At 44.2% G+C, this 27,508-nt stretch overlaps 1 protein-coding gene across 1 annotated transcript; it reads left to right on the top strand.

The window, feature by feature from the left end:
• The first annotated feature begins 5,663 nt into the window (after positions 1-5,663).
• Positions 5,664-26,438, top strand: LOC148519615 (UDP-glucuronosyltransferase 1A1-like). Its single transcript, XM_088476436.1, has 5 exons — positions 5,664-6,521; positions 21,785-21,916; positions 23,525-23,612; positions 24,152-24,371; positions 26,115-26,438. Exons 1-5 carry the CDS (start codon positions 5,664-5,666, stop codon positions 26,404-26,406), a joined length of 1,590 nt encoding a protein of 529 aa, XP_088332562.1. The 3' UTR covers positions 26,407-26,438.
• The last annotated feature ends 1,070 nt before the right edge of the window (positions 26,439-27,508 follow it).

The raw sequence follows: 27,508 nt of genomic DNA, 5'->3' as shown, positions 1-27,508 counted from the left end.
AGTGGGTCGGGAGTCACACACAGCGAAAGTGGGATGTCTGTATTACATACTGACTGTGCGGTTGAAATTGCATACTTGCGGCACTGTCCGCACTGTCGGCGCTGTCCCAGACTTTGACACCATAGTGATTTAATGACTTTAGAAACTAGTAGTGGGCTCTGTTTAAGAGAGAGGTCTCTGTATTACAAACTGATTGTGCATTTAAAAATGCAAACAATATCGGCACGTCGGTGCAATATATATGTGATTTTAAAAAGATTGGTTGTGCGAACATTCAAATACAGTGCGTGATTGTGATATCCATCCAATTTAACAGTATGGTATTCAGTACAAATTACAGCAGTGGAGCACTCGCCACCCAGCGGTTAAGCGCTGTATTACATGCCGTAGCAAATCTTTCGTTGAAGAATACCACGGTACGCCAAAGTCCAGCCATCACGTAACGTTCCTTGGCGTGACACAGAGGCCTGAATGGCACGCTTTGAGCAACAAACTAGCTGGGCCCATCTGTATCAGTGAAACATGTGCAAACTGATTGTTTTTTTTTTTTCATTTTAAGGGTTAACTTAATTTAAAAAATTTACGTGGCTAACCAGCCCCGGACTTATCAGCTAGTCCTGGTTCCTAAAATGACGGGGAACAAAATAAATAGTAGTGTTCCACCATAATTAAAGAGCCAGCACCTGGCTGCAGGGTCAGTGCTGGTTTTAAATATAGGGGGAAAAAGATTGTGTAGGGGTCCACCTATATTTAAAACCAGCACCAAACCGACCGGGGTGTAATGCCACAGCCCGGCAACCCTATTACCGGGTCTCCAGGGCCAAAGCATTCTCACCCCAAGCTGGTCAGGCAAAGCCGGGGATCTCAGGGAAGGTGGGGACCCCCTAAAAAAGGGGTCCCCCCTCTCCCACACCCCAGGCTTGGTCTGAAGCCAGGGGCTCTACCCCACACATCTGGGGAGGTGGGTATGGGGGTAATAAAGTGTAAAATAGTATTAAACTATTGTATTTTACAGTGGAACTACAGATGCCAGCATGAGTGCCCTTTGGCACTTGTGGAATTACAAGTGCCAGCAGGTAGGCAGCACCCGTACTCCCACTGTAAAATAAATAGTTAAACAAAGAGAGTACACACACCAAATTTAATAAAAGTTTATTACATACATACCTCAATCACACATACTTACTTTCTAAAAGATGTTTCTGTCCCCATAGATTCCAATGGGAGTACCTGTAACAAAGATCCTATACTCACCTGATCCTCGCGTTGGTCTCCGTAGGATCCTGGGGAGTCTTGGCAAAACAATAACATGCTTACCCGAAACCAAGCGGACTAGTATTGGTATGTGTCTAGTCACACATACCAATACTACGTGAATGCCAGCTGCCAGGATGTCACAGGGTTTCCCACGTCTTGCCAGCCAATCAGAGGCCGCTTCACATCTAGTGGCCTCTCATTGGATGGAACCCATGTGTACCCCAGCCAATGAGTTTAATACTATTTTACACTTTATTACCCAGTACCCACCGCTCCAGGGGTGCGGGAAGAGCCCCGGGATCCAGATTAAGCCTTGAGTTTTTAGGGGGTCCCCACCTCCCCTGAGATCCCTGGCTTGGTCTGACTGGCTTGGGGTGAGAATGCTTTGGCCCTGCAGACCCGCTAATAGGATCTCCAGGCTGTGGCATTACACCCCGGTCAGTTTGGGTCAGGTGCTGGTTTTAAATATAGGGGGACCCCTACGCATTCTTTCCCCTCTATATTTAAAACCAGCACTGGCCCCGCAGCCAGGTGCTGGTTCTTAAATTACAGTGTAACCATACTCGTTTTGTTCCCTGTAATTTTAGGAACCAGGACTGGCTGACTGGTCTGGGGCTAGTTAGCCTTTTGGGGGGAGATCCTACGTAATTTTTTTCTAAAAAATTAACCCTAAAAACACAGGAATCAATAGTGAACATAAACTAATCACACTGTTTTGTGTATGTTGGATGGCAACTCGCAGATCAGGAGTGCATTTAAAACTTTTATTGACTCCTCGATTTGGCTGTAAAACGCGCATAAATGAAAAGTACTTCCGATTTGAGCCAATGGTGAATTAATTTCTAATGGTAAAAACAGCTGAATTTGCAGCATTAAACCACCTGACTTTAACTTTAAAAGATGAACAAATCACCCGACTTTAATGATAGTAAATTCCCGACTTGCAAAAAAGTGATATTATCACCCGAGAATGCAAATCGGGACCAAAACTAATCTTAGTAAATTTACCCCATAATCTTTATTCAGTATGGGTTCAATCCAACTACATGCATACTTGCCGACTCTCCCGGGATCTGCGAGAGGCTCCAGATTTTTTGGGTAACCCCCCCACCCCCGGAAGAGTAGGCACCTCTCCTGCATTCTGCCTACTTCCTTGTGAAGTGGGCAGAATGGGGAGAATATTCCTGGGGTGTCGGAGGTCGGGCGAGTAGGGGGCGGAGCTTAATGATGCAATTCTATAACAATTGCTTAATTTGGCCCCACCTCCTACTTAAATATGCAGTAATTTACCGTGAGGGGTGGGACTTAGTGATGCAAGCCGTCCGGCCCTGCCCCCATCACCTCCCATCTGCTTAAAGTAGGCAAGTATGATTTCATGTGATTATGATTGCGCGTTTCGGTGCAAGGTTTGCATGATGTGCAGAGCTCACATCTCTTATACATACGGCAGCTTAATATCATGCATTTTCCTGCTCACCCCTATGGGTAAACTGCATACCGTCCCAACAGTACAACAACCGCATCACCCCTACATCACATCTAACTGAATCACCCCTTATATTTTATTTTATATATTTTTTGTGAAAACTGGTGATCTCACCACAAAATTATTACCAGTCTTGTGAATATTATAAATCTATGGTTATACATTAGTCTAGCCCTGTGAATGTAATAGAGTTCTGGTCACAGATTGCTCTAGACCTTCGGTATTCTTAGAAATTTGGCTATAGCTCATAGACGCTGACTTTCTGGCTGCCCCAGGTCGGCAATGCAGGAGGATGTGGTGCGGACAAGTGGGGGGAACTTGAAGGCGCGATCACGTCATTGCTGTCCCACCCCCTCGCTAAACAATGCTGAGATTACAGATGTTGAGAAGTGGGGGGTGAGACCATGATGACGGAATTGTGTTATTTGCTGCCTGGATCGCTCATTTCATTCAGGAAGTGGGCAAACTGCCTCCGGGACACTTGCCCACTCTTCTGGGTGCCTGGGATAGCCACTCCGGATTCGGGAGTATCCTGGACATCCTGGAAGAATAGGAAAGTATGCTACAGGTAGTCTAGTAGTTTGAAAAAAGCAGCAGAGAAAGGGATCTTGTTTCTTTCCTTTTCTCAGTATATCTGTGTTTTGACCATTATGATGGCACCAATCCGCCATCGATGGCAGAGAGTTCACAATGTTTTATTACTATCAATCCTGTGGTTTATTGTCTGGCCCTTCCTTTATTCTTACGGGTCCCAAATGTGTTTCATGTTTCCCTGCTGAAACCTTTGCTTATCAACTGGTTCACATCTATTCTACATCTGTCAATTTCTACCAACAACAAGAGCAATATAAGGTGAAACAAATTTTAGACTCCAGAATTTCTAGAGATTCTTTACAGTTACTGGTCGACTGGATTAAATACGGTCCAGACAAGGGCATATTAACAGAGTAGGGGGCCCGCAGCCTCACTCACCAGAGCTCCCTCCTCTTTCCCCGGCTGCCGTCAGTGAACTGGCAGCAGCAGCAAACTCTCTAGAGCCCGGACTCTACTGCTCATACGTAGATCACCAGGAAAATGGTGCGGCAACCATTTTCCCTGTGATTTCCTACTGCTCATGAGCAAAACGCGGTGAAAATGGCGATGGCGGCCATTTTCCAGGCTTTTTGTGTAGCGCTGCTCCGTGGGACTTTGGTGGGGTGAATATTAAAAAAGTATGGGTATACCGCACACTCTGCACCCATTATACATACTCCCCTGGGTCCAGAGGAATGATGTTGGGGGAAAGTGATGTCCATGATCCATATCTGTTATGCCTAAGCCTAAGAATACTTGGAGCTCATCCCTATGAGGGGGGTTAATGTCAGGCAGCATCAGGTCTCAGCATGTTGTTACCAGATCCAGCGCTGCTGCTTTGCTCAGCTTTGCACTGTCCACTCTACACTTCTGTCTGCTCCTTCTTCTTAAAACAAGAAGCAAATTATAGAGCGCCCACTCAGTCAGTTTTTGGGAATGGCTGCTTATCCAAGCAGGGCCTGTCTCTGCTCCTGTACTGAGTGATAATACACTTGTCGGCGGCTGTATACTGGTGGGTCCCGTTTGCTGTAGTCCACTAGCAGCCCGACTGTGTGTAGAAACAGAATAATATGCAGGAAAAATACCTGCTCCCTTGATGCGTTTCCCTCTCCTATGAGAATTTCATCAGAGAACATTGTGGGGGTCCCTGGTGAAAACCACAAGTGCGTCAGACTCTGCATCCCCTGTTGTTGGTAGTACAACCCCAACTGATAATGGATTCACACTAAGGGCTCTATTTATTAACATTATTTTGACTAAAATAAAGTCAAAATGGGTGTTTTCACACCCTTTTCACATTATTTTAGTATCACCTATAGTTATTACAGGGCAATTGGAGTACAATTTGTCAAATGCTACTCCAACCTCTAAGTATCACTTATTTTTAGTAAAGCAGATCGCATTTCCCATAATTGTAATGGGAAATGTGATCCGACTAGAGTTACTAAAAATAAAATGTGAAAAAATATCGGGGAAAGCCCTGTGATAATAACGCCACCTGGAGGTGGCGCTATCCAGGGTCTCCCCCGGTTACTGGACTCCTGGCCTGCTCTAACGGGGAGAGCAGAGCCGGGAGCCGGTCCCAGTAATCAGCTGTGTGGTCTAAACAGACCGCAAGCTGATCACTGCTAAAAAAGAAAAAAAAAATAGTAAAAAAATTTTTTTACTTACCTGACTCCAGGGAGCGGTGATCGGGGCTCCGGTGATGACTCCCCTCCGGTCAGCTGGTCTCCCATAGTGCACTGCTGCCCAGTCATCAGGTGATCGGTCCCAGTGCAGTATGGGAGATCACCTGACCGGAGGAATGGAGAACATCACCGGAGGCCTGCAGCATGCAGGTAAGTGTAATTAAGGGAGGGGTGGTCGGGGGGGTCCGCGATCGTAGGGGTGGGGCTGAGCGACGGGGGGCGGGGCTTAGCACCGGCGACCGGTCGGCGCATGCGCGGGCACTTAATCTCGGCATTTTTTGCCAAAATACCGTGATAAGGCTCCGAAGGAGATTCACAGGGACAGAGCTTTATTGCAAGCTCTGTCCCTGCAAGGGATTTGTAGTAAATCCCTGTGATATTGCCTGAATTCGCAATACGAATTCAGTCGTTAATATCACACTACAATCTGCATGCAATATGCGGATTGTAGTAAATAGAGCCCTAAGTCTGACCCAGGATTGTGACAGCACTTTTTTGTATGTATGTATGGCAAGCATACAAACTAAACAGCAGGTTAATCAGCAACATTTTTTCTGACAAAATTCCAAGCAGATCCACTTGATAAAGATAAATTATCCAAGTTGTTAGGGCAACAAATAAAACCAGATTTTCAGTATCCTGTCTGATCACCTGCAGAGATGGAACTGCCGATTCTCTCCGGTCCTGCTGTCCTCCTGGTCTTGTTGGGGATTCTAAGCCAAGCTGATGGGGGTAAGCTGCTCGTTGTCCCTTTGGATGGCAGTCCCTGGCTCAGCATGCGTCCTGTGGTAGAGAGACTGGCTCAGAATGGACATGAAGTTGTAGTAGTAATCCCTGGTGGCAGTTTAACTATACGTGGATCGGAATTATACACAATAAAGACCTACACTGTTCCAATCAGCAACCAAGAGATAGCTGCACAATTACAGAAATATGGAAGGGATCACTTTTCTGTACCCTCTTATTTCCCGTGGGCTGCTCTTCGAATGCTTGATGCTATAATGGAGGTCTTTGATACGTTCTACACAATATGTGAGTGCCTTCTACTCAATCAGGAATTAATTCAGGACCTTCGCCGTGAGAAGTTTGATGCTCTGCTCACTGATCCATTCATGCTATGCGGAGTCATACTGGCAGAACATCTCGGATTGCCAAATGTGAATTACTTAAGGGGGCTTCCTTGTGTTTATGACTTTGCAAGTGCTCAGTGTGACACCCCACTCTCCTATGTGCCCAGATTATTTACTAAGAGCACCGACAAGATGAACTTTATTGAACGTGTGGAGAACTTACTGGTCACAATGCTTGAGCCCTACTATTGTGGAACTTGTTATTTTCAGTTTGTGCGGCTGGCATCCAAAATCCTGCAGAAAGAGGTTACGGCTGTGCAGCTCCTGAGCAGAACATCTGTCTGGCTCCTGAGATACGATTTTGTTTTCGAATATCCTAGACCGGTGATGCCGAACATGATTTTCATCGGCGGCATCAATTGCAACCGTAAAAAGTCTCTAACCAAAGTAAGATTCATTTACATGTTTGAGATTGAGGGGCTGATTCTGGGGCGCACGATCTCTGTTCACAGACACAAACTGCGAGCATTTGCATACAGCGCATTTGCAGATGCGAGTTTACGCATCTCATGGTGTTGGCAATGGACGTGTATTAAAAGATCCATGCAGTTCAACTTCTGAGTCGTGCGAAGGGAAGTCTGTTTCTGATGGTTCTCTTGCATTTGGCATGGGATTGGTGCAAGTGCAGATACTCATGATTACAACATATAATCAATGGGCAGCACAGGTTTCCTCTTGTACACGCACAAACCCTGCATTACGTGAACCAATTCTTGCATTAGCGTAAGGTAGTAACCAGTGGCGGGCTGGGCCGGGGGGCAGGGTGCCATGTGCCACCCGGGCAGCAGCATCATGCGGGCTGCGGGCAGTCTGTGGGGCCCATTTATTAAGGATCGCATTTTGCAATGCGATCAGGGCATGCAGTACCGCCCATGATCGCATTGCAAAATGCGATCATACCGGCCGAATGTATGACCAGGCACATGCAGGGAGACGGGCTCCGAAAAGAGCCCGTCCCTGCGATGTGGCCGGAGCGCATTCCGGGCTGCTGCGCATGCGCAGTGCCGCGGACTGCACATGAGCGGCGCCCATTGCCGGTGGAGGGATCTGGAAGATCCCTCCGCCAGCTAAAATGCGGGTAAGTGCCCATAGGCTAAAGCGGCTAACGCTATCTTCAGATGGCGTTAGCTGCCGGGGTCAATATCGGGAATGCCTCGCATTCCCGATATTGATACATTTAGCAGCATCGCATCCCCCATAGAAACCTATTTAAGGGGCACTGCATAAGGGTTACCACTACTGAGGGCACTATATAAGGGGCTTACTACTGGGGGCACAAGGGGCACTGCATAAGGCGGATCACTACTGGGGGCACTACTCAAGGCCTGCATAAGGGTGTCCTCTCCTGTGGCACAGGGTGGCACTGCATATGGGCACTACGACAGGGGGCTGCCCCTAATCTTTATTTTTACCTTACATTAATCCCATATGGACCCGCCTCCTCCCTAGAACACTTGAGGGGGGGGGCGCCGTAGCACGCACGTTCTTTCGGGCACCCTGGCTACACGCTAAAGGCTTATGTACTTCATATTTTATTAACCCATCCACCCGATCACTGTTATTTGTCACTGTGGTTTTTTTGGCCACCATCACATCAGTGAAAGATATTTATGAGACGCAGGGTTTTATGCCGTTAATGGGATTGTAAACGACATTGTTTACATGTAATGTGATTCTATGGCCAGTTTAGAACTTCTTTATTATATGTCAATCAAGAAATAATTTGCCTTAAACACCTGCAGAGAAGCTATGGCATAATTTCTAAGATCCAGCAGGCTTTGTCATTCTTTTAGTACCAAGAATGGATCGAACAGCTTCTCAAATTGTCTGGGAAGCATTCTTCTCTAGAGGTATATCTCTGGGGCTTCATACGGCCATAGTCAGGGGCATTTAGGGCCTGATTCAGAGCCGGACGCTATTTGAGGACGCTTGTTCAGAAAAAGGGGCTGGCTATTTAAATTAAGCGCTCGCTCTTTGCGGTCTGTTGACGCCTCTATGTCTGAACGAGCGACCGAAACATGCGCTAACTATTTTGGAAAAAACGCCCCCTGGCCGCTCGCATCATACGTCATCTCCGCTATTTATTAGATTAATCGAGTACATCGAAAGGCGTATGAACTGCTCGCAGTGCTTGTGGTTGGATTTTCCTACCGCAATCATGCGAACAGTTCAGGCTAAAGGACAACCAAGTGACGTGGTAGATGACGCTGCTTTGTTAATTATGCACACCCTTAAAACGCCCGTTTTGACCGTTTGGCACGCCTGCGTTCTGATCTCCACTCCCCGTTTTCACGCACCTTCCCCTGTTACCACCCACAAACGCCTCATCCTGTCACTCAAATTAGCTGGCATTCGCTATTTGCACTAACTTCATTGATAATGAAATGCTTTGAAAGGCTGGTATTAGGACATATTCAATCTTTTTTCCCAGTAGATTTTGATCCTTTTCAGTTTGCATATATAAAAAATCGTTGCACTGATGATGCGGTACTTACAGCACTTCACTCTATTTTAGCTCATTTGGAAGTGAGGGATTCTTATGTTCGGATACTCTTTGTTGATTTTAGTTCTGCTTTTAATACGGTTATTCCCATCTCACTAACATCTAAGTTGTTTGACTTGGGGTTAAGTGGGTCTATTTGTAACTGGGTTTTAAACTTTTTAACTGATAGACCACAAGTAGTTAGAATTGGAGGTGCTGTGTCGGGGGAAGTGTTGATTAAGACTGGTGTTCCCCAGGGTTGTGTTCTCAGCCCCCTATTATACTCGCTATTTACCCACGACTGCGTGTCGACTTCTGATTCTGTGAAAATCATCAAATTTGCTGATGATATTGCAGTCGTTGGGTTAATTAGCAGGAATGATGAGTCCCATTATAGGAAAGAGATCAAAAATTTGGTTTCTTGGAGTGGTGATAATCACTTGCTCCTAAATGGTGACAAGACAAAAGAACTGGTAATTGATTTTCGTAGGAGATGTTTAGAGCAGAAATTGCCAGTGTCTATTAACAACCAGGATGTTGATATAGTTGAGTCTTTTAAATTTCTGGGTATCCAGGTTGCGGCAGATTTGACATGGTCTTTAAATACACTGTCCCTAATTAAAAAGGCGCAACAGCGTTTGTTTTTCCTAAGACGTTTGAGGGCCTCGGGAGTTAGCAAAGTAACTATGCTAAACTTTTACAGATGCTCAATTGAGAGCATTCTGACGTTTGGTATCATTATCTGGTATGGCAACTGCACAGCGAGTGAAAGAAGTGCACTGGAACGGGTTGTTAGGACCGCCAGCAAAATAATTGGCGTGCAGTTGCCAACTATTCATGATGTTTATGGGCTTAGGGTTCTAAAGAGAACCAAAGGTATCATATCGGATCCAAGCCATCCATTTCATGAATTTTTTGATAAGCTCCCATCTTTAAAGCGGTTTAGAGTACTTCGGGCACGTACGAGTCGCTTGAGGGTTAGTTTTTTTCCATCTGCTGTGCGCATGTTGAATGCTATGATTGTATCTCTTTAGTTAATTTTAATTTTATTATTTTTGTGAAATTGTTTGTGATAACCTTTACCATGGATTGCTATTCACTGTTTTAAAAAAGTGCAATGTAATTTCGTCTGTCAAACTTGTTTTGCTGATGACAACAATAAATACAATACAATACAATACAATACAATATTTTGCGAGCACACGATTTTCGACCGCACTGACTGGTTCGTGCATGCGTACTAAAACCCATACGCATGCGCAGATGTGCGAACATCGCTCGGAGCGAACGAGCGGCCGCTTACGAGCGGCTCTGAATCAGGCCCTTAGTTTGATCTGGAGTCTCCAACAAAATTGGTCTTATTATAATCCTCTTTCAGCAACTGTACTAACCAATGATCTAAAAAGTCCTTATTTACAAAGTCATGACATGACAAGGTCATGACATTACTAACTGTTGCAGAGGCTTCAGGTTTAAGCTGGGTACACACTATTTTTATTAAACGATTTATCATTTTCTGAAGGATCGGAACAGCAAATCGTCTCGTGTGCACGCACTATGCACGCTCCCGCTGGGTCGTCCAGTCGCATCTTCAGATCTGCCGTACATGCTGCTCAATCTGAAGATATGTACGTACTACCGGATGACCAGGTGATATGTTAATGTTATATAGTTAACGACTAAACGACTAAACAACGCACGATATATCGTTTGGAAGATTGCAGTGTGTATGCACTATATCATTTGTCCGGGAGTTCAAGGGAAATCGGGATGACCACCGCATCATTTGCACATCGTCTAGTGTGTAGCCAGCTACAGAGGCCCATTTACCGAAGTGTATTTGAGATAAAATCCCCGAAAACACCCGTTTTTCAGGGGTTTACCTCAAATACTAAGTATCCCCCATATGTATGAAGGAGGGACCTCCATTGCCGCTGGCAGCCGCCTCCTCCATAGATTTCTATGGGGGATGCGATGCTGCCAAATTTACCAATATCCAGAATGCAATGCATTCCAGATATTGGCCCCCGCAGCTAACGCCATCTGAAGATGAAGTTAGCCGCTGTAGCCTATGGGCTACACCGTACACTATTAGCTAGTGAAGGGATCCGCCGGAACCCTACCCGGCTATGGCAGATGTGCATGTGCAGTCCACGGGACTGCGCATGCTCACCACCCCCTGCACTGGCCGGACGCTCTCCGGAGACCACACCTGCATATCTCGGATGATACATCCGGCCGATAGGATAGCTTAGCTTTTTGCAATGCGATCAGGGGCGTTACTGGCGTTACTGGCATGCCCTGATCGCATTGCAAAAGAGATCATTGATAATTGGGCCCCTTAGTCTGAACTGAATGTTGAGGGGAAAATAATTTCCATGGTATGTGAGATAATGCTCTATGTGTCCTGTAGCTACTTTTCTCTCTTTTGTATTTGTTTAAAAACAAAGTTCACTTGAAATCACTACTAAACAAACTGCGGTGCTTGTGAACTGATTACACATACCTCTGCTAAGCTTTATTGTCAGATAATAAGGACGTGTCATCCATGATCAAAGAAGACCTTTCACCATGATTAAACATTTGATGTTTTATCTGTAAAAGGCTGCCTGCATGACCTTTCACAAGCTTTGTGCACCTATTTAATTAGGTTTTATCAGACATTTTTAGTTTTGTAACTTTTCTACTGTAGATTTTCTTTAAGAAGAAGGTACAAAAAAACTGGTGTCTTATTGAGGTGGTCTATATTAAGGGGTCTATTCATTATCACTTAATTTATCAAAAGCAGGTGAAAAATACAATTTTCACCTTTTGTATAAATTAAGTATCGGGGCTATTCATTATAAAGGTAATGCTGGATATAGCACTGATATCTCCTGCTTACCTTTCAGCCCCGATCTGTCCCCATACACTAGTATAGGGACCTAAATTCATCAAGCCCTGAAAATACAATTTATTCAGGGCTGGACTGCGGGAACATTCACCATATTCAGATGGCTGTTGTTCCCACATCTTGCTCTTTCCCTATGGGATGGAGTCCCGGGTTGCGAAAATGGTACCATTTGGATACCTCCTTCCACTGGATGCCGGGACTGTTTCCCAGTACACGCAGGTGCACTAGCACTGCCGAGCAAGACTAAGCAGTGCCAATTTACAGACATTCATAGGGATAGCTGATCTTCGGATCTGTTGGCTCCGCGCCAGAGCAATGATGAATTGCTCCAACGCTCGCGGTGAGATAGAATGTTAATTATCATAATTAGCATAATAAATAGGCCTCTAAATCTTGCATTTTATTGATTTTTATTAGGTATTGTTTTTATTTTTTGCTAAAACACTAACAAATTACACAAAAGACAACAAAAAAGACAAAATAGTAAATGCAAAAATAAAAAGATTTTGTTATCAATTAATTTTTTTATTTTAACAATTTGATTTTCTATTCTTTTAATTTGTTGGGGTTTTAACAAAAAACAAAAACATTATCTTGTAAAAATGACATGCATTTGTGTACGGTAGTATAGTTGTCCATGGTCGCAACCTCTAGAAACCTAGAGAAAACAATACAAGTTATTTCAATTAAATAGTAAAATACTAGGGGACTCTATACAATATATTGATTGTAATAATTCCTCAGTGCGGATGGTTATACCTATAGCGACCCATTCTAGTCATTCCATGCAACCACACATGGCACCCAGCTAGTCAATGACCAACACTTTGCTGTGGAGCCAAAGGTTCATATATAAGTTTACGCATTGATGTACAGTTATTTACAGTAGCTATGACAGCTCACTTCATAATTACTTACATTGCCTCATGGTTAGCTTAATCATGCATAATTCTATGTTTGGCCATGTGCACCATATATATGTATGCCCTTAGGAAATGTAAGTTAAAAATAATTCACATTTTAAGTATGCCCTGGCACCTACCATGACATCATATACACACATAAAATGTTTTGTTGCCTATAAAGATCACATGGTAGAAATAAATATCTGATACTTTGCAGTTAAAGGGGTGGATTTATCAAACTAATACCACTTTCACACAGAAAATACTAAATAGCCCAAAACCCGGCTTTTACCCAACATTTGATGCCCAGTTTTCTTTGCCAGTCCCACTCTGTACCCCCGAGCATTTGGACCCGGTAATTTGCAGATCAACCCGGGTATTTCTTCTGTGTGAAAGGGTCAACCTGGGTCGACCCTGGTAAAAATACCAAAAACAGAGAGAAAAGGAAAAATTGTGTACACTGAATAAACTAAACAATAGTGCAAGTGAAATATGTGTGACACAAAGGGCTATATTTACTAAGTGTAGGTGTTTAGAAGTGGAGATGTTGCCCATAGTAACCAATCGGAATCTACTTATCATTTATCTAGTACCTTCTAGAAGATAATAACTAGAATCTGATTGGTTGCTATGGGCAACACCTCCACTTCTAAAAGCCTGCATATACCCCAAAGTGATTTGTTAGTAACTACAGGCTGTGTGTCAGCTGGTTCCACCAAAGAACCAAATAGTTATTGAACGCAAAAATGATGACACGAACAATACGGGGAACATAAAGACAAGCATAACATAGTGTAACCCAACAACACAATGATAACACTTTTAGTGTTAATGTGCTTGATCTCAATTCTATTGAGGTGTCTGATCTTAGGGCCTTAGGTGACCACCCACAGCATATGCGAGCGGCCAAAAAGATGGTCGCGATGGTCTTGACCATCGCGACCATCGGACTTGCGACGGAGACCCTGCGGTAGGGTCTCCCTTCCACAAGCCCTGGAGTGATTTTGGCTCTATCAGAGCCAAAATCACTCCCACTGACATCACTAGTGATGTCAGTAGGGCCGGCTTCAGACGGTAGGCGTTCCCATGGGAACGCCTCCGTCTGGCCGGCACGCCCACCAAAGGGGGCGTGCTGTCAATCAACATCGACAGCACGCCCCCTTTGGTGTGAGACCCGGAGCGATGGAAAGCCCATCGCTCCCTGGGTCTCGCGCATGCGCACGACGGAGCTCCCTCCATCATGCGCATGCGCAGTGGGGAACATCGACCCACTTGCGAGTGTACTGCCGCACGCGAGTGGGTCTGAATGACCCCCTTAGTTCATTTTGTACAAACAAAGACAGGATAAAGATTTTTTCTCAACAACCTAAGGGGAATACCCTTTTTGGTTTTATGCTTACTTGATAAAAAAACAAATCTATTCAACAAATAAGTGGCAAAAAGTAAGATCAGTATTCATATAAATTACAGCAGGGAAGAGATCGCACCCTTTTTAATCCGTGTACACTATTTATTTGCTTTGTATTACTCTGCTAGGGCAACCAAGGTCTATATTAATCCAGATCACTGGTTTATACAGTGTACCAACAGTGACCTCCTTGTTTCATTGGCAGTCACTGGTGGATGATTGTGTGAGATTGCCCAAACCACGTATATCCCTTAGAGGGCGAGTGCAATTACCTGCCCAATTACCGTAGAGTTGCTATTTTTTATACACTAGATTTGTTTGTTTTATTCTATTTTTGGTATTCCACGTAGGGCAGTCAGTCAGAGACTATAAAGTTGAGGATCTATTGGTACCGGAATTCCACCCCCATTTCTATGAATTACCCATATGAGCTTGGTTGATGATCCCCATTTTTTTCTTGGCTGTATACATCTGATTCTATACCATTGGCATGAATCGCCACACATATGCCGATATATCACGCAGGAGCATTGCGGTTGGAGGAATGATATTGTCATTGATAATTAACTCTGTGTATATTTCAGTTGCAAGCTAACTTTCTGGTGGTCTGCCCATGTGTTCATGAACTTTGCAGCTAGTCCCAGAGTGAAATTGTGAGTGACGTGACCAGTGGCAAACGCAGGATTTCTAGAGGGGGGTTTCCAAATGCTTGATTTTACAGTGAGTGTGGCCAGTCCATGAAGAGGGCATAATTAGCATGTATCCAGCTTTAATATGTTATATACAAAGTATATTGTGTTGCATAATTCCAGCATATACAGGACCAGCGATAAGTAAGTCATTAGATGCAGCAGTAGGTCCATCCTGTCTGAGCAGAATGTTTTTTTTTCAGATGTGGGCACCATTCCTGAGCATTGGGGCAAGTCCGGGAGTCTGAGGGAGCAGCAGAAGAACCTAGCACTGCCCTGGACATATCTGTCTCCTTATGTACTGGATAGTGTATTATTATACAGTATTATTAACCCTATTGATGGTCTATAGCAGTGCACCCCTAACTGTGCATGTTTTACACATCTCCTAGTTGGTGCACAGGTATATTCATTACTGGCTGACATATTTTAAAAGATCCACAGTTGGTGCTAATCATTTCATTTGTGATACTAAGAAGAACATGCAGCACTAGTAACATTCTATTATATTACTATTTCTATTGTGGTCATGGTGTGTGCTGGGGAGGGGGGTTTCCAGGCAGACGGAAAACCCCCCTGCATTTGCCTATGGACGTGACAACATTCATTTGATTACTGCTCTTGACCATTAACTCATGCATTAATGCCCCTACCAGCTAGTGCAGAGATCAGTAGGGGCCTGAGGTCATGCATGCGCAAAGCTGCCGGGGAGGTAGTGAGGAGGCATCCCCGAAACTCCTTCCTATAGGACGGAGTGGTGATCCGAGAACAAGCGCCATTTGAAGATGGCGCTTGTTCTCGAAAGCAAACTTCGAAAACTTTCAGTTTTCGGAGTTTGCTGAATATTAGGTGGTCCAATTTGTACCCCTGATGATGAATGGCCACATATGCAGAAACTAGCGTTTCCACATGGTTTCCGGGCCATTTATCGTTTCATGAATAGGCCACTTGGTCTGCTGTGCTTTGCATTGGGATAGGTTAATGATAAGGGGAGGGGATCTAAGCCCTATCTATAGACACTGGGTGAGGGGACTGGGTCAGTCTGCAATATAATTGCCACTAGTGAGTTTGTTGCGAGGATTCCATTGACTTAGGGAGTTTGCTGCCGACAGGGGGTGTGGAGGGGATTATTTATCAATGGGGACCAATAGACATGGGACAGTGGTTATGCCAGTGCGGGATCAATTGCCACTGGTGTGGGGGGTGATATTACTATGAGGACCTATTGACCCTGTTTTATTTATTTTTTACTAAATTATAAATAAAAAAAAGTAGAAATGTTTTTGGAAGTTACTTTTTTTTTTACAAATCGACAATTTTCGGGGTCACTTTTGAAAAACAAAAAGGCAGTTAAGAGGTTAAATGCCTCCTTACAAATTGTCCTTGTATTTGACAGAGTCAGTTTGTTTTATAAAACATCTGACAACAAAGCTGTTAGAATAAAACAAACCAACAATTGCATGCGAGTAAAAAAAGCTAAAAGAACAAAACTGAAATGTAAATGATAATAGCCGGAGAGATAAAGGTTGCGGTCATTTGTACAAGAGTTAAGCTGGGTACACACTGCACAGATATATCTGCAGATGATGGTCATTCATACACACTGAACGACCATCATCTGCTTCTGGCCACGGGTCCCGCTGGCCGTGGGGTCGTGTCCCGCCCCCCTCCCCGCGGCTTCTGCTGCATGTGTACGGGCATGTGTGTAGCACCGCCACCGCGATATGTCTGAATGACGCCGTTCACAGACATATTGCTGGTACACACTGGCCGATGGGCACCAGATATATTGCCCGATCAATTCATTGGCCAATATATCTGTCAGTGTGTACCCAGCTTAAGATTACAGTGACACAATAGTGTAATATGTAAATTGTAAACAGACAGCACAATGTTTATACTAGAATGTTGCCTTTATTTTAGAAAGCGCACTCTGGCTATTCAGAGATTTACGCAGAATGAGCGATTGTTGCGCCATTGCGCAGAGATTGGTTTGTGATTATGCTCACACAGAGGATTCACTCGCAAAGTGAGTGACAGGTAGCCAGCATTTGGGGGAGGTAAGGGGGAATGGCTAAGGAAACGCAGGAGCGTCTGACCGTTTTAACGCTTTATCATGGGCCTGCATAAATTAGGCTTTGAGATATCCTTCGCAGCATGAGAGCTCTCAACATGTCAGGAGAGAGGCTGTGTTTGAGACAGGTCAGACTTCACTCAGAAGCTGTGTGGCTTCCTGATCTGCGTCCATGCTCCTGATGTTTTTGCTGTTTCTTATCGTCACACTGATATGAGAAGGCAGCACTGGGCGTCCCTATGCTCGGCTGTGCTTTGGAAGACATAAGCATATTTTAATTTTAGCAATTGTGATCCGTGAGAGACCGCAGTTGTGATTGCATTAGCGTATATCTCTCAATTAGGCCCTCTATCGTATATATACAGTATATTTATTTGAAATTAGAGATGAGTGGGTCCGTTTGTCAGAGAACCGGGCCCACCCGAGCATTGGAATTCGGAGTCGGATCCAGGACCGGCTCGGGGGTTTCCGGCGTGACTCGGATCTCTAAACGAGACAAAACGTCATCCTCCCACTGTCAGATTTTCGCGGGTTTTGGATTATATAAAGGTCCCTGCGATCGGCACCATTTTCACTCCGGCTGTGGAGAGAGAAGCTAGCAGATGTGTAGTCACTGTCAATCACTCAGTGTGTGTGTCCAGTCGGGGTCTTGGGCTGAAGGCTGCTGCTGTGTTGTCCATAAAGGGGCTTAGGCTGCAGTATATAAAGGGGGGCTTCCTTCAGTGGGTGCTGCAGCTGCTGTGTCACTAGTCCTGTCAATTAACTGTGGCTGCTGCTGTGTTTGTGTCCTGTCCATCAGGTTAGGGCTGCAGTCCATAAAGGGGTGCTGTGTTTTCCAAGGGGTGGGTGCTCTGTCAATTAGTGGTGCTCTTCCACAGTGTAAAATAAAACAAAAGTACTTTTTTTTGTGTGTGTGTGTGTGTGTGTGCGTTAGGAACTTAGCTGCGCTATTACTGTTTACATTTAGTGACACTGCCGGCCAGACCGCAGTTTATCGTCCACGTATTTGTGACCCTGCACTGCAGGTGGTCTGTCCGCACTCGGCAGGGGTGCTTTGTTGTCCATAAAGAAGGGGTGCTGTCTGTGTTGTTCATCAAGGGGCTGCTGCCTCATTCAGGGGTGCTCTTCCCCAGTGTCAAAAAAAATAAAAGTGCTTTTTTTGTGTGTGTGTGCATTAGCAACTTAGCTGCACTATTATTGTTTGGTGACACTGTCGGCCAGACCACAATTTATCATCCATGTATTGTGACACTATAAGACGTAGCACAGTGTGTTGTTCTTATTCATAAAAAATATTGTGACACTGTGTGGTAGCGCAGTCTAATATTCAACTTTTCACTTTTTTCCTCAATCGTGAATAAATGATTAGTCTACACGCCGACTACAAGGCCACATCAAAGTGCTAAATAACATGCGTCATATATAAAACATAATGACATCACTGTAAGTGGCAGCGCAGTGTGTTATTCTTTTAATATTCATAAAAAATCTTGTGACACTGTAAGTATTATCGCAGTGTGTTATTCTTATTCATAAATAAACTTGTGACATTGTAAGTGGTAGCACAGTGTGTTATTCTTTTCGTATTCATAAATATTCTTGTGACACTGTAATTGGTATCGCAGTGTGTTATTCATAAATAATATTTTGACACTGTAATTGGTAGTGCAGTGTGTTATTATTTTCTTATTCATAAATAATCTTGTGACACTAAGTGGTATCGCAGTGTGTTATGCTTATTCATAAATAATCTTGTGACACTGTAAGTGGTAGCACAGTGTGTTATTCTTTTATTATTCATAAAAAAAAATCTTGTGACATTGTAAGTGGTAGCGCAGTATGTTATTCTTATTCATAAATAATCTTGTGGCACTAAGTAGCAGAGCAGTGTGTTACTCTTTTCTTATTCATACTTTTGACACTGTAGGTCATTGACACCGCAGTGTAATATTTTAAATTGGTAAAAATTTACATGTGTGCTGTACCCCACTTCATTCGTGTTTCTTGATATGGAGAATGATCAGTTGAGAGGAAAGCAGGAACCACATACTAGTGCTGAAGCTGCTGCCAGTGCCAAGAGTCATGATGAAACTAGTCCATCTACATCATCTACTAAAGCTTATGCCCAAGGGCATACAGGGCTTGTCAGGGCATCTAAAATCAAGATCTTACAGTGGTAAAGAAAAACATCAAAGGGAAAGTGAGCTGCAGAAAGACATAAAATTGGCAATATGCCTTTCAAAACATGCAATGGCAAGGAAAGGCTAAGGCCTTGGCCTTTATTTATGACTGGTGGTTCTGCCTCTTAAGATGATGTAAGCACAAGTGAACATGCTGACATAGAAATCGAGGATGCTACTGTGGGAGTGCACGAGGATGAGCAGGATATTTCTGTAGCTGACGCTAATGAGGATGTTGTTTTGTGTAAATCAGGCACCAGTGGAAAGAAACAGTTATTGCCCATGATAAGGAAAAGCCCATTGTCATGCCTGGGCACAAGATAAAAAAATCCACTTCTTATGTGTGGAATTATTTATACCCAAATCCGGACAACAATTGTCAAGTCATCTGTATCCTTTGTAAAGCCAGTATAAGTAGAGGTAGGAACCTTAACCATCTAGTAATCTCCTCCCTGTTACATCATCTGCAGCGCATCCATCCAAAAAGTTTTTGTATTTTGTGTTGACTCATCTGTATCACCTGTGGGTCATTTGGGAAAGTTTAGTTTTTTCTCGGCAGATGCACTTGCTGGAGAAACTGAAGAAGCCATCGATGCATCACATGCCACTTGAGCTGACAATTTGCTTACCAACAGCTCTTTGCATCTCTTCAGATCTGTGTCCATTGGGAAGAAAGACACAACATATGACTTAAACTTTATATCTTAAATCTTGTGTTTGCTCTGTTCAGCTTGTCCACATATCTGTGGTTAAGTGGATAGTGGGTACAATAGCATTTTGGAGGCCATTAATTAAGTAGTTTTTAATGTCCCTGTACAGGTAGGGAATTGCTTTTCTAGTGAAGTGGAATCTTGATGGGATTTGGTAGCAGGGACACAGGACCTCAATTAACTGTCTAAAATCCACTGCATTATTGGCGGATATTGGACACACATCTAATACCAGCATAGATGTTATGGCGTCAGTGATCCGCTATGCAACTGGGTGACTGCTGTCATACTTGCTGCCCTTTTTCAAAGGATAGTTTAACAGTTAATTGTTTTTTTAAGTACTACTAGTAGTCTTCCTGGTCCCCTTCTGGGATGAAAGTCCATTCCCAGCAGCAGGCATAGTGCTCAAGGATTCTTCTGGGGCAAAGACTGATGTGAATGATTTAAATATTTTTTGAAAATGCCTCCCATCCTCCCTTCCCCTCCTTCCTCATAAATTTGCTTTGGAATCAAAAAATTTAATTAAATTTACTACTAATCAAATATTTTCCCTGCCTTCAACTACATACATATTCCAACTCCCTCAGGCCTCTTGAATAATAGAAACATTTGATTTGATTCCTGATGTGCCATGTTGGAAGTTGAACTGCCACAGCTGCTGCAATCATTGACATGCGGTTGCTGAATGCCAAAAATTTGCAGAAATATTTATGGCCACATGCTCTTCTGCATGCCCCTTTAATTTAAAAACTATTCTGAACCACCAAGTTGATTTTGTGGGCAAAACATGGGATATATTGTTCACCCATGCTCTCCCCTCCTCCCTCATTAATTTGCTTCGGAATCAAAAAAATTTATTACATTTACTACCAATCAACCCTTCCTGTTCCTGCCATCAACTACATACATAATCCATCTTCTTCAGGCCTCTTGATTAATGAAAACATATTTTTCCTTATGTGCCGTGTTGGAAGTTGAACTGCCACGTGTTTGTGCTGCCCACTGCTGCTGCTTAGATTAGTTAGCCAGCTAGCTTAGTGCAAATTTTGGGCCTAAACCAGATGAAAACAATATTGTGAGCTGTGAGGTGATCGAAATTGACTGGAAATTAATGTTATTAAAGTTAATAATACTGTATTTTTTTTAGAAAATCAAAACCAAAACCCTCTGGTCGGCGCACATCCCTATTTGACATACAGTAGAGTAGACTTAAAAGTGTCTTTTAGTTGAAATTTTGCTTGTAGTTAACTGAATTTATGTTATACACCTGTTACTGAAACAGTAACTGCAGATACTTTTTTTTGAGGATTCGGAAAACTTTGAAGCCTTTATTCTGTCAAAGAGCAATTTTAACATTATTATAAAGCTACAAGAGTAACTTTCACATGATATTATTAACATATTATGTTTTACCGGCCTAAAAAGGACCTGGTGTGTTCGAAAGATTTTCCATGAAAGTATAGGAGGACTCGCTGTTACTGGCACCTCCTGGGCACCCACATGCTAGCAGATGTCTTTCAGGGGGAGATGTATCAGAGCTTGGAGGGTAATAAAGTGGAGAGAGATACCAATCAACTTCCAACTGTAATTTTTTTAAACACAGCCTGTAACATGAAAGTGAGTAGCTGATTGGTTGGTACTTTATCTCTCTCCACTCTGTGTCTCTCCAAAGGCATCACCGGAATCTGGTGAAACCTGATGCGCGCTCCATATCCCCCCGTGCACTAAAGGGGTGCATGGCTTAATATAAAGGAGGTGTGGCCTATCGGGAAATCCTTCTGGGGGGCATGCTCAGAATCCCCGGTGATGCTGGGTTGCCCCCAGAGGGTAGTTGTTCCTGCACTGTCAGCTCCTCCTCTGTGACAGGAGCTGAGTGCTGCAGGAGAATGTCACACTGCAGCACCCGGCTCCTGTCACTGGGGAGCAGCCGGCATTTTGGTGTCACCCCCATACGAGGGTGGCACTCGGGGCAGGCCGCACCCCCAACGCGACGCCACTGTCTCCCACCGAGGTTTGATAAAGAGACTCTGCGGAAAAACCCATAAATGTGCCCTGCTTTACGCTTCCCTCCAGATGTCCCTCACATGAGCTTACCATAAATACTAAGCTAAGTATAGACAGAATAGAGAGAACTTTCAACTCTCAACTTCATTCATTTTTCATCCCCAGTCATGAAGTCTCTGCGGCCATTCATAATGACATAAATTAGGACAAAATACAAAGTCCTGTTATTTTGTTATTCAATTGATTTTAATCTGTGATTTATCCGAAGTAAACCTGATTTTTTTTTTTTTTTTCTATTTCTTCAGGAGTTTGAGACGCTGGTGACCAGTTCTGGGGAACACGGCTTTGTGGTTTTCTCCTTTGGATCGATGGTGTCTGAAATCCCCATGAACAAGGCTATGGACCTAGCAGAGGCCTTAAGCTCTGTTCCTCAAACGGTAGGGATTTATAAGGGTAGCACACAACAAAACATCTACTGTATATATTATCATGGCATATTAGGGGATGTAGTTGACATCTTGGCGGTCGGGATGCCGACGCTCAGAATACCGGAGCCAGGATCCCGACAGCATTTGGAATCCCTGCTCAAGAATCTGGATGGTAAGTATTAGGGTTAGGTTTAGGGTTAGGCACCATGGGAAGGGTTAGGCTGCAGGGTGGAGGGTTAGTATTAGGCTATGGAGGGAGGGTTAGGCTGTGGGAGGGAAGGGTTAGGCTGTGGGAGGGGAAGGTTAGGCTGCAGGGAGAGGGTTAGGGTTAGGCTGTGGGAGGGGAAGGTTGGGCTGCGGGAGGGAAGGGTTAGGCTGTGGGAGGGAAGGGTTAGGCCATGGGAGGGGAGGGTTAGGCTGCAGGGGGGAGGGTTAGGTTTAGGCTGTGGGAGGGGAGCGTCGGGCTGCGGCAGGGAAGGGTTAGGCTGTGGGAGGGGAAGGTTAGGGTTAGGCTGTGGAAGGGGGGGGTTAGGCTGCGGGAGAGGAGGGTTAGGTTGTAGGGGAGAGGGTTAGGGTTAGGCTGTGGGAGGGGAGGGTTAGGCTGTGGGGGGAGGCTTAGGCTGTGGGAGGGGAGGGTTAGTCTTGAGGGGGAGGGTTAGGCTGTGGAGAAGAGTGTTAGGGTTAGACTGTGGGAATGGTGGGTTAGGGGGAGGATTAGGGATTAGGGTTCGGACATTGGGTTTCTGACTGTCGTGATGTCGCTGTCGGTATTCTGACCGCTGGCACCCCGACAACTGGGATCCCATACCCAACCGCATATTAGTGAGTATAGTGTAGATTGACAACATAGAGGAACTGCATGTATTGTTGTCTGTAATGGCTAGGTTATGTGCAGATCTATGTGTTTATGGGGTATATTTACTAAGGAGCGGGTTGTCAGTCATCAATCATTGGCAGCTTTGACCGGCAGTTTTGGCAATAGGAATAAATACAAAACAAGCCTGGTTTAGTATCTTCCTACTATTGCCCCATATGTGAAAGTGGGATATACACTTTAGTGGGAATTTTTATTCATATTCATTACTGGTAGGGTAGAATCAGGGGTTGCATTGTGTGCTCATTATTAGTGCTGCTTTAGATATTGTGGCCAAACCCGCCTGACAATGGGGTGCAGGAATGACCCCACCCTCGCCGCATCATGAACTGGATTGTGGTGGGGAGAGGCAGTTGTAGTATATTTACTAAGAAGCGGGATGCTACATCACCTTTGCCAGCTCCGGGGCACACGCCTGCACCGCTCGCACACCCCTAATGTATTAGAGGGCAGGTAATTAATCACCATTGCCCGTCTACACTTGCATTCATTAATTCATCCATTCCTATTAGAGCAGGATTTGTGTTGTATATATGTAGCTCTATGTGATGCAGCACAACACACGGTCTTGCACTGTGAATGTCTCTGAAGCTATCCAAAGGGTTCTAGAGCTACACAGCCTCCTGTCCACAGTGAGCGGTGGATTTAAATGCAGCTCAGTGAATGTTGAATGAAGAAGTGGAATACTATGGTGTCTGCGTAGTGATAAACTATCCAGGCAATTGTTGTCTCTCCCCTCTCAGGTTATATGGCGGTATACGGGACCAGTGCCATCAAACCTGGGAAACAACACCCACCTGGTGAAGTGGCTGCCACAGAATGATCTGCTCGGTAAGTAATCCTATATACTACTAGGCTATAGTGGGTGCTAAGGGATGAAAGTATGTGAGTACCCATCTCCCCTCAGATTCTCTATAAATTTATTTTAGGATATATTTTCATATTTAAATTTCAGAGTACAATTTGTGGGTATGGTACTGAACACGGGATGCGGTTAAAATACCCACAGAGGGTATTCCTGCTGTCAGAATGTCGGCGCCGGTATTAGCGTTAGGGGTTAAGGTTAGGCACTAGGAGGAGGGTTAGGGTTAGGCAATAAAGGTGGAGGGTTAGGTTTAGGGTGCTGTTAAGGTTAGGCACTAGGGGGGTGGTTAGGGTTAGGCACCGGGGAGGGAGGGTTAGGGTAGGGAGAGGGGGAAGGTTAGCATACCGAAAGACAAAGTTTCGGTATTCTAACCCTGTCGGGATGCCTAACCCTAAATGTTAGCTCAAATCACTGCCATTTCCAAAGTATTACCTTGCTGCTAGGGAACTAGGTGCATACCTACTGTATAACAGTTACAGACTATTATCCCTTTGTATTTCACTAGCTCACCCAAAAGCTCGTGCCTTTATCACTCATGCGGGTTCCCATGGCATCTATGAGGGTATCTGTAATGCCGTCCCCATGGTCATGATGCCCTTGTTTTCTGATCAAATGGGCAATGCTAAGCGGATAGAATCCCGAGGAGCTGGCATAACACTCAATGTCTTGGACATGACACCGGACGATATTAGCAACGCTCTGTACTCTGTGATAAACATTCCCAGGTAAGCACATAGTAATATCATTAAAGGACCTATTCATCATTGGGGGCTCGATGATTAAGTATCCAACTCTCCATGATTTGTGGTGGTGGATACTTAATTACCGGAGCAGCACTGATCAGAGGAGGGGACTGCAACGCCGAAAAGATGCTTGTCCTATCGATCAGTAACACTGCTACAGCAGTAGCGATGATACTGGTGCCTGTCCGGCCGCCTGCACATGCATGACCTGAGTTCACTCATGCGTAGAGCCGCTGGACACTCCATTTTGAGACTGCAGATGGATCCACTCGGATCCCTCTTTGAAACCTTGGATCTCCTTCCAAGAGGAAGACACGGTGCCCCAGTAATCAACATCTTTCAGTTTTTGGAGTTTGTTGAATATTAGACAGCTCTATTGGGACCCAGTAGCGTCACAAGGGGGGTGTGGGCCGCACCCGGGTGTCACCCACAGAAGGGTGACACCAAGGTAAAGACTCCCCCTCAGTGACAGGAGCCGAGTGCTGCACTGTATAATTAAGTGCAGCACTTGGCTCCTCACATTGTGAGGGAGCCAGCCAGCACTGCACGCACCTCCGGAACCCTCCCCCTGCCTCCATGCTCCCAGTGATATTAGGACCGCAGGGGTTTGGCAGCGAGGCCACGCCCTTCCTGTGAGACCACACCCCTTCCTGTGAGGCCACTCCCCCTTTTGGCCCTGAGCAGCTTCGCTGCGCAACACAACGTTCCTCCCCGCACCGGATGACACTGTGGGGAGGAACGCCACCGTTGGAACCCTAATAATAAATGGGCCCGTTACTTAAAACGTGTAACGGAACCATAATGCATTTTAAATAAATCCCTTAATCACTTAGAGGGATAAAAACCAATGTGGGAATATGAGGCCTGGAGAAGAGTGAGGCCTGGTAATGGCCACCTGGGCATTAGCAGGGGACCTTGTCTTGGCCTTCAAAATCGGTGGAAGGTGGACAGACATCACTCTCTCCCGGATTCTACTGTAGCTTGATACCATGTTCCGCCACTGGGCACAAGCCTTTCCTTATAGCCTGCAATACGATCCTGTGCATTCAAAAGAACAATGACATCTATGGGTCTTATGCGCTAAACAGAGTAGGAAGATCACAGCGCTGCGATAACGGGCCAATGTCCAAAGCAGCCAAACAGGTATTTTCTGTGAAAGCAAGAATTTAATTTCTTGTTACAGACTACTGTCCTCAGTGTTCTACCTCCTTATACAGTCTGTGATCAACTGAAGTCAGAAGATTTATGATCAGGAATTTTAAAATTGTCTGAACCTGCTCTGTTAGGGTAGAGATTCATGATAGCTTGGAGAGAGATAAAGTGCCAACCAATCAGCTCCTAACTGTCACTTTACAGACTGTGTTTGAAAAATGACAGTTAGGTGCTGCTAGTCATTTATTCTAAAGGTGCATATCAAATACGAGTGTAGAACGACTGTATGATTACAACATCGTAATCATTCAATCGTTCATCATACAGTGCAGTGGATAATGTATCCAAACTGAATATGTCGTACATTGCTGGTCGTTGCTGGCATAATTACTGCACGATTAATGAACGATTAAACGATAATGACATCGTTCATATTAATTGTGTAGTGGATATGCACCTTAAGTCACTCATTCTTTTCACAACATGTCCTGTTTAATCTTCTCCCCGTCATCTCTAGCTAAATAATACACAGACTCAATAACAACCCTAATTTTTGTTTGATTTTTTATTTAGCTACAAGGAGAACATTCAGCGACTCTCTAATCTACACCTGGACAGACCAGTCCATCCCCTGGACCTCGCTGTGCACTGGGTGGAGTTTGTCATGAGGCATAAAGGTGCCCCTCACCTGCGTCCAGCTGCCCACGATTTGAATTGGATTCAGTATCACTCCATAGACGTCTTTGGCTTCCTGCTCGCCGTGTTTGTGACCGCACTCTTCATCAGTATTAAATGCTACTCCTGCACTTACAGGCGATGCTGTGGCAGGAAATCCAGGCAGAAGTCCAAATCCAAAAAAGAATAGAGCAAGGTTTTTTATAGAGTAATAAGATCTGACGCCTGTAACTTCTGTCCATGTTACGCAGGAAGCTTCTGGCCAGTGCCACGGATAGGAAACAAAAACTATGCATTGTAGTGTTTTATGGGGAAACCCACCTCACCAAATAGATGAGATCAGGTTTGATCACTGGATACACCTGTACACGCACACCAGGGGAAATATTTACCAAAAGCCACTTTTCCAACCACTGCCCATCACTCTCAGTTATAAGTCCAGCCAGAACCTATAAAGAATGTGCATTAAACATATGGGCCAAATGTAATAGGGTGAGAGTTTATAAAATGTGAGAGAAAACTCGGCCAATGTAATAGAGTCCGAGAACAGGCAAACTTGCATGTTTTTCAAACTCAAAAACTCTCACGATTGAAACTCTCATCCAGATGTTTTCCCATTTTGAAGATACAACTCGACAAATTAAATAGCGTGAGAGTTTTACTGCTCAACACTCACATTTTCTAAACTCTCACCCTATTAATTTTGGCCCATGAATTGAGATGGCAATGATTATTAGTATACTGTATTAAGGGTGTCAAAATAAGTATGTTTATTATAAGAGCACATTGTAAAATGAAAAATATATATATTAAAGGGCCAATATTTTTAAATTAAATAATGGGGGCAATAATATTTTTATGTTCATTTGGGCATTAAAATTAAGTAATTCATTATGGGGGCATGCAGCACTCATCAATATAATTGGTGACTCCATTAGTGCCGGCCAGATACAGTACCTTGTTGTCGGGTTAGGTGGTAGATTGAGAAACTGCAATTTAATAAATCTGACGATTTGTATTGAAAATACCATATGAAAATTACAAGTTTTTTATGATTTTCTGTCGATTCTGATTTTGACAAAGCCCCCCCCCTCCCCATAATTTTGGCTTAATAAATCTCCCCCAGGTCCATTACTATACCCAATGTCTCTTATAGGCAAAACAATGTAATACATTTGCCTGGTAGAAATACTTCTCTTAAGGTGGATCATTTTAGCATTTAATCTACGTTACACTTACCTTTTGTACCTTTTTTTAAAATAATCTCAATATGCAAAATTAAGTCCCTAATT

Source organism: Taudactylus pleione, unplaced genomic scaffold (assembly GCF_031769625.1).
Source record: "Taudactylus pleione unplaced genomic scaffold, aTauple2 ptg000188l, whole genome shotgun sequence".
NCBI lineage: Eukaryota > Metazoa > Chordata > Amphibia > Anura > Myobatrachidae > Taudactylus > Taudactylus pleione.
The sequence above is the reverse complement of the archived record's forward strand: the minus strand, read 5'-3'. Positions and strand labels throughout refer to the sequence as shown.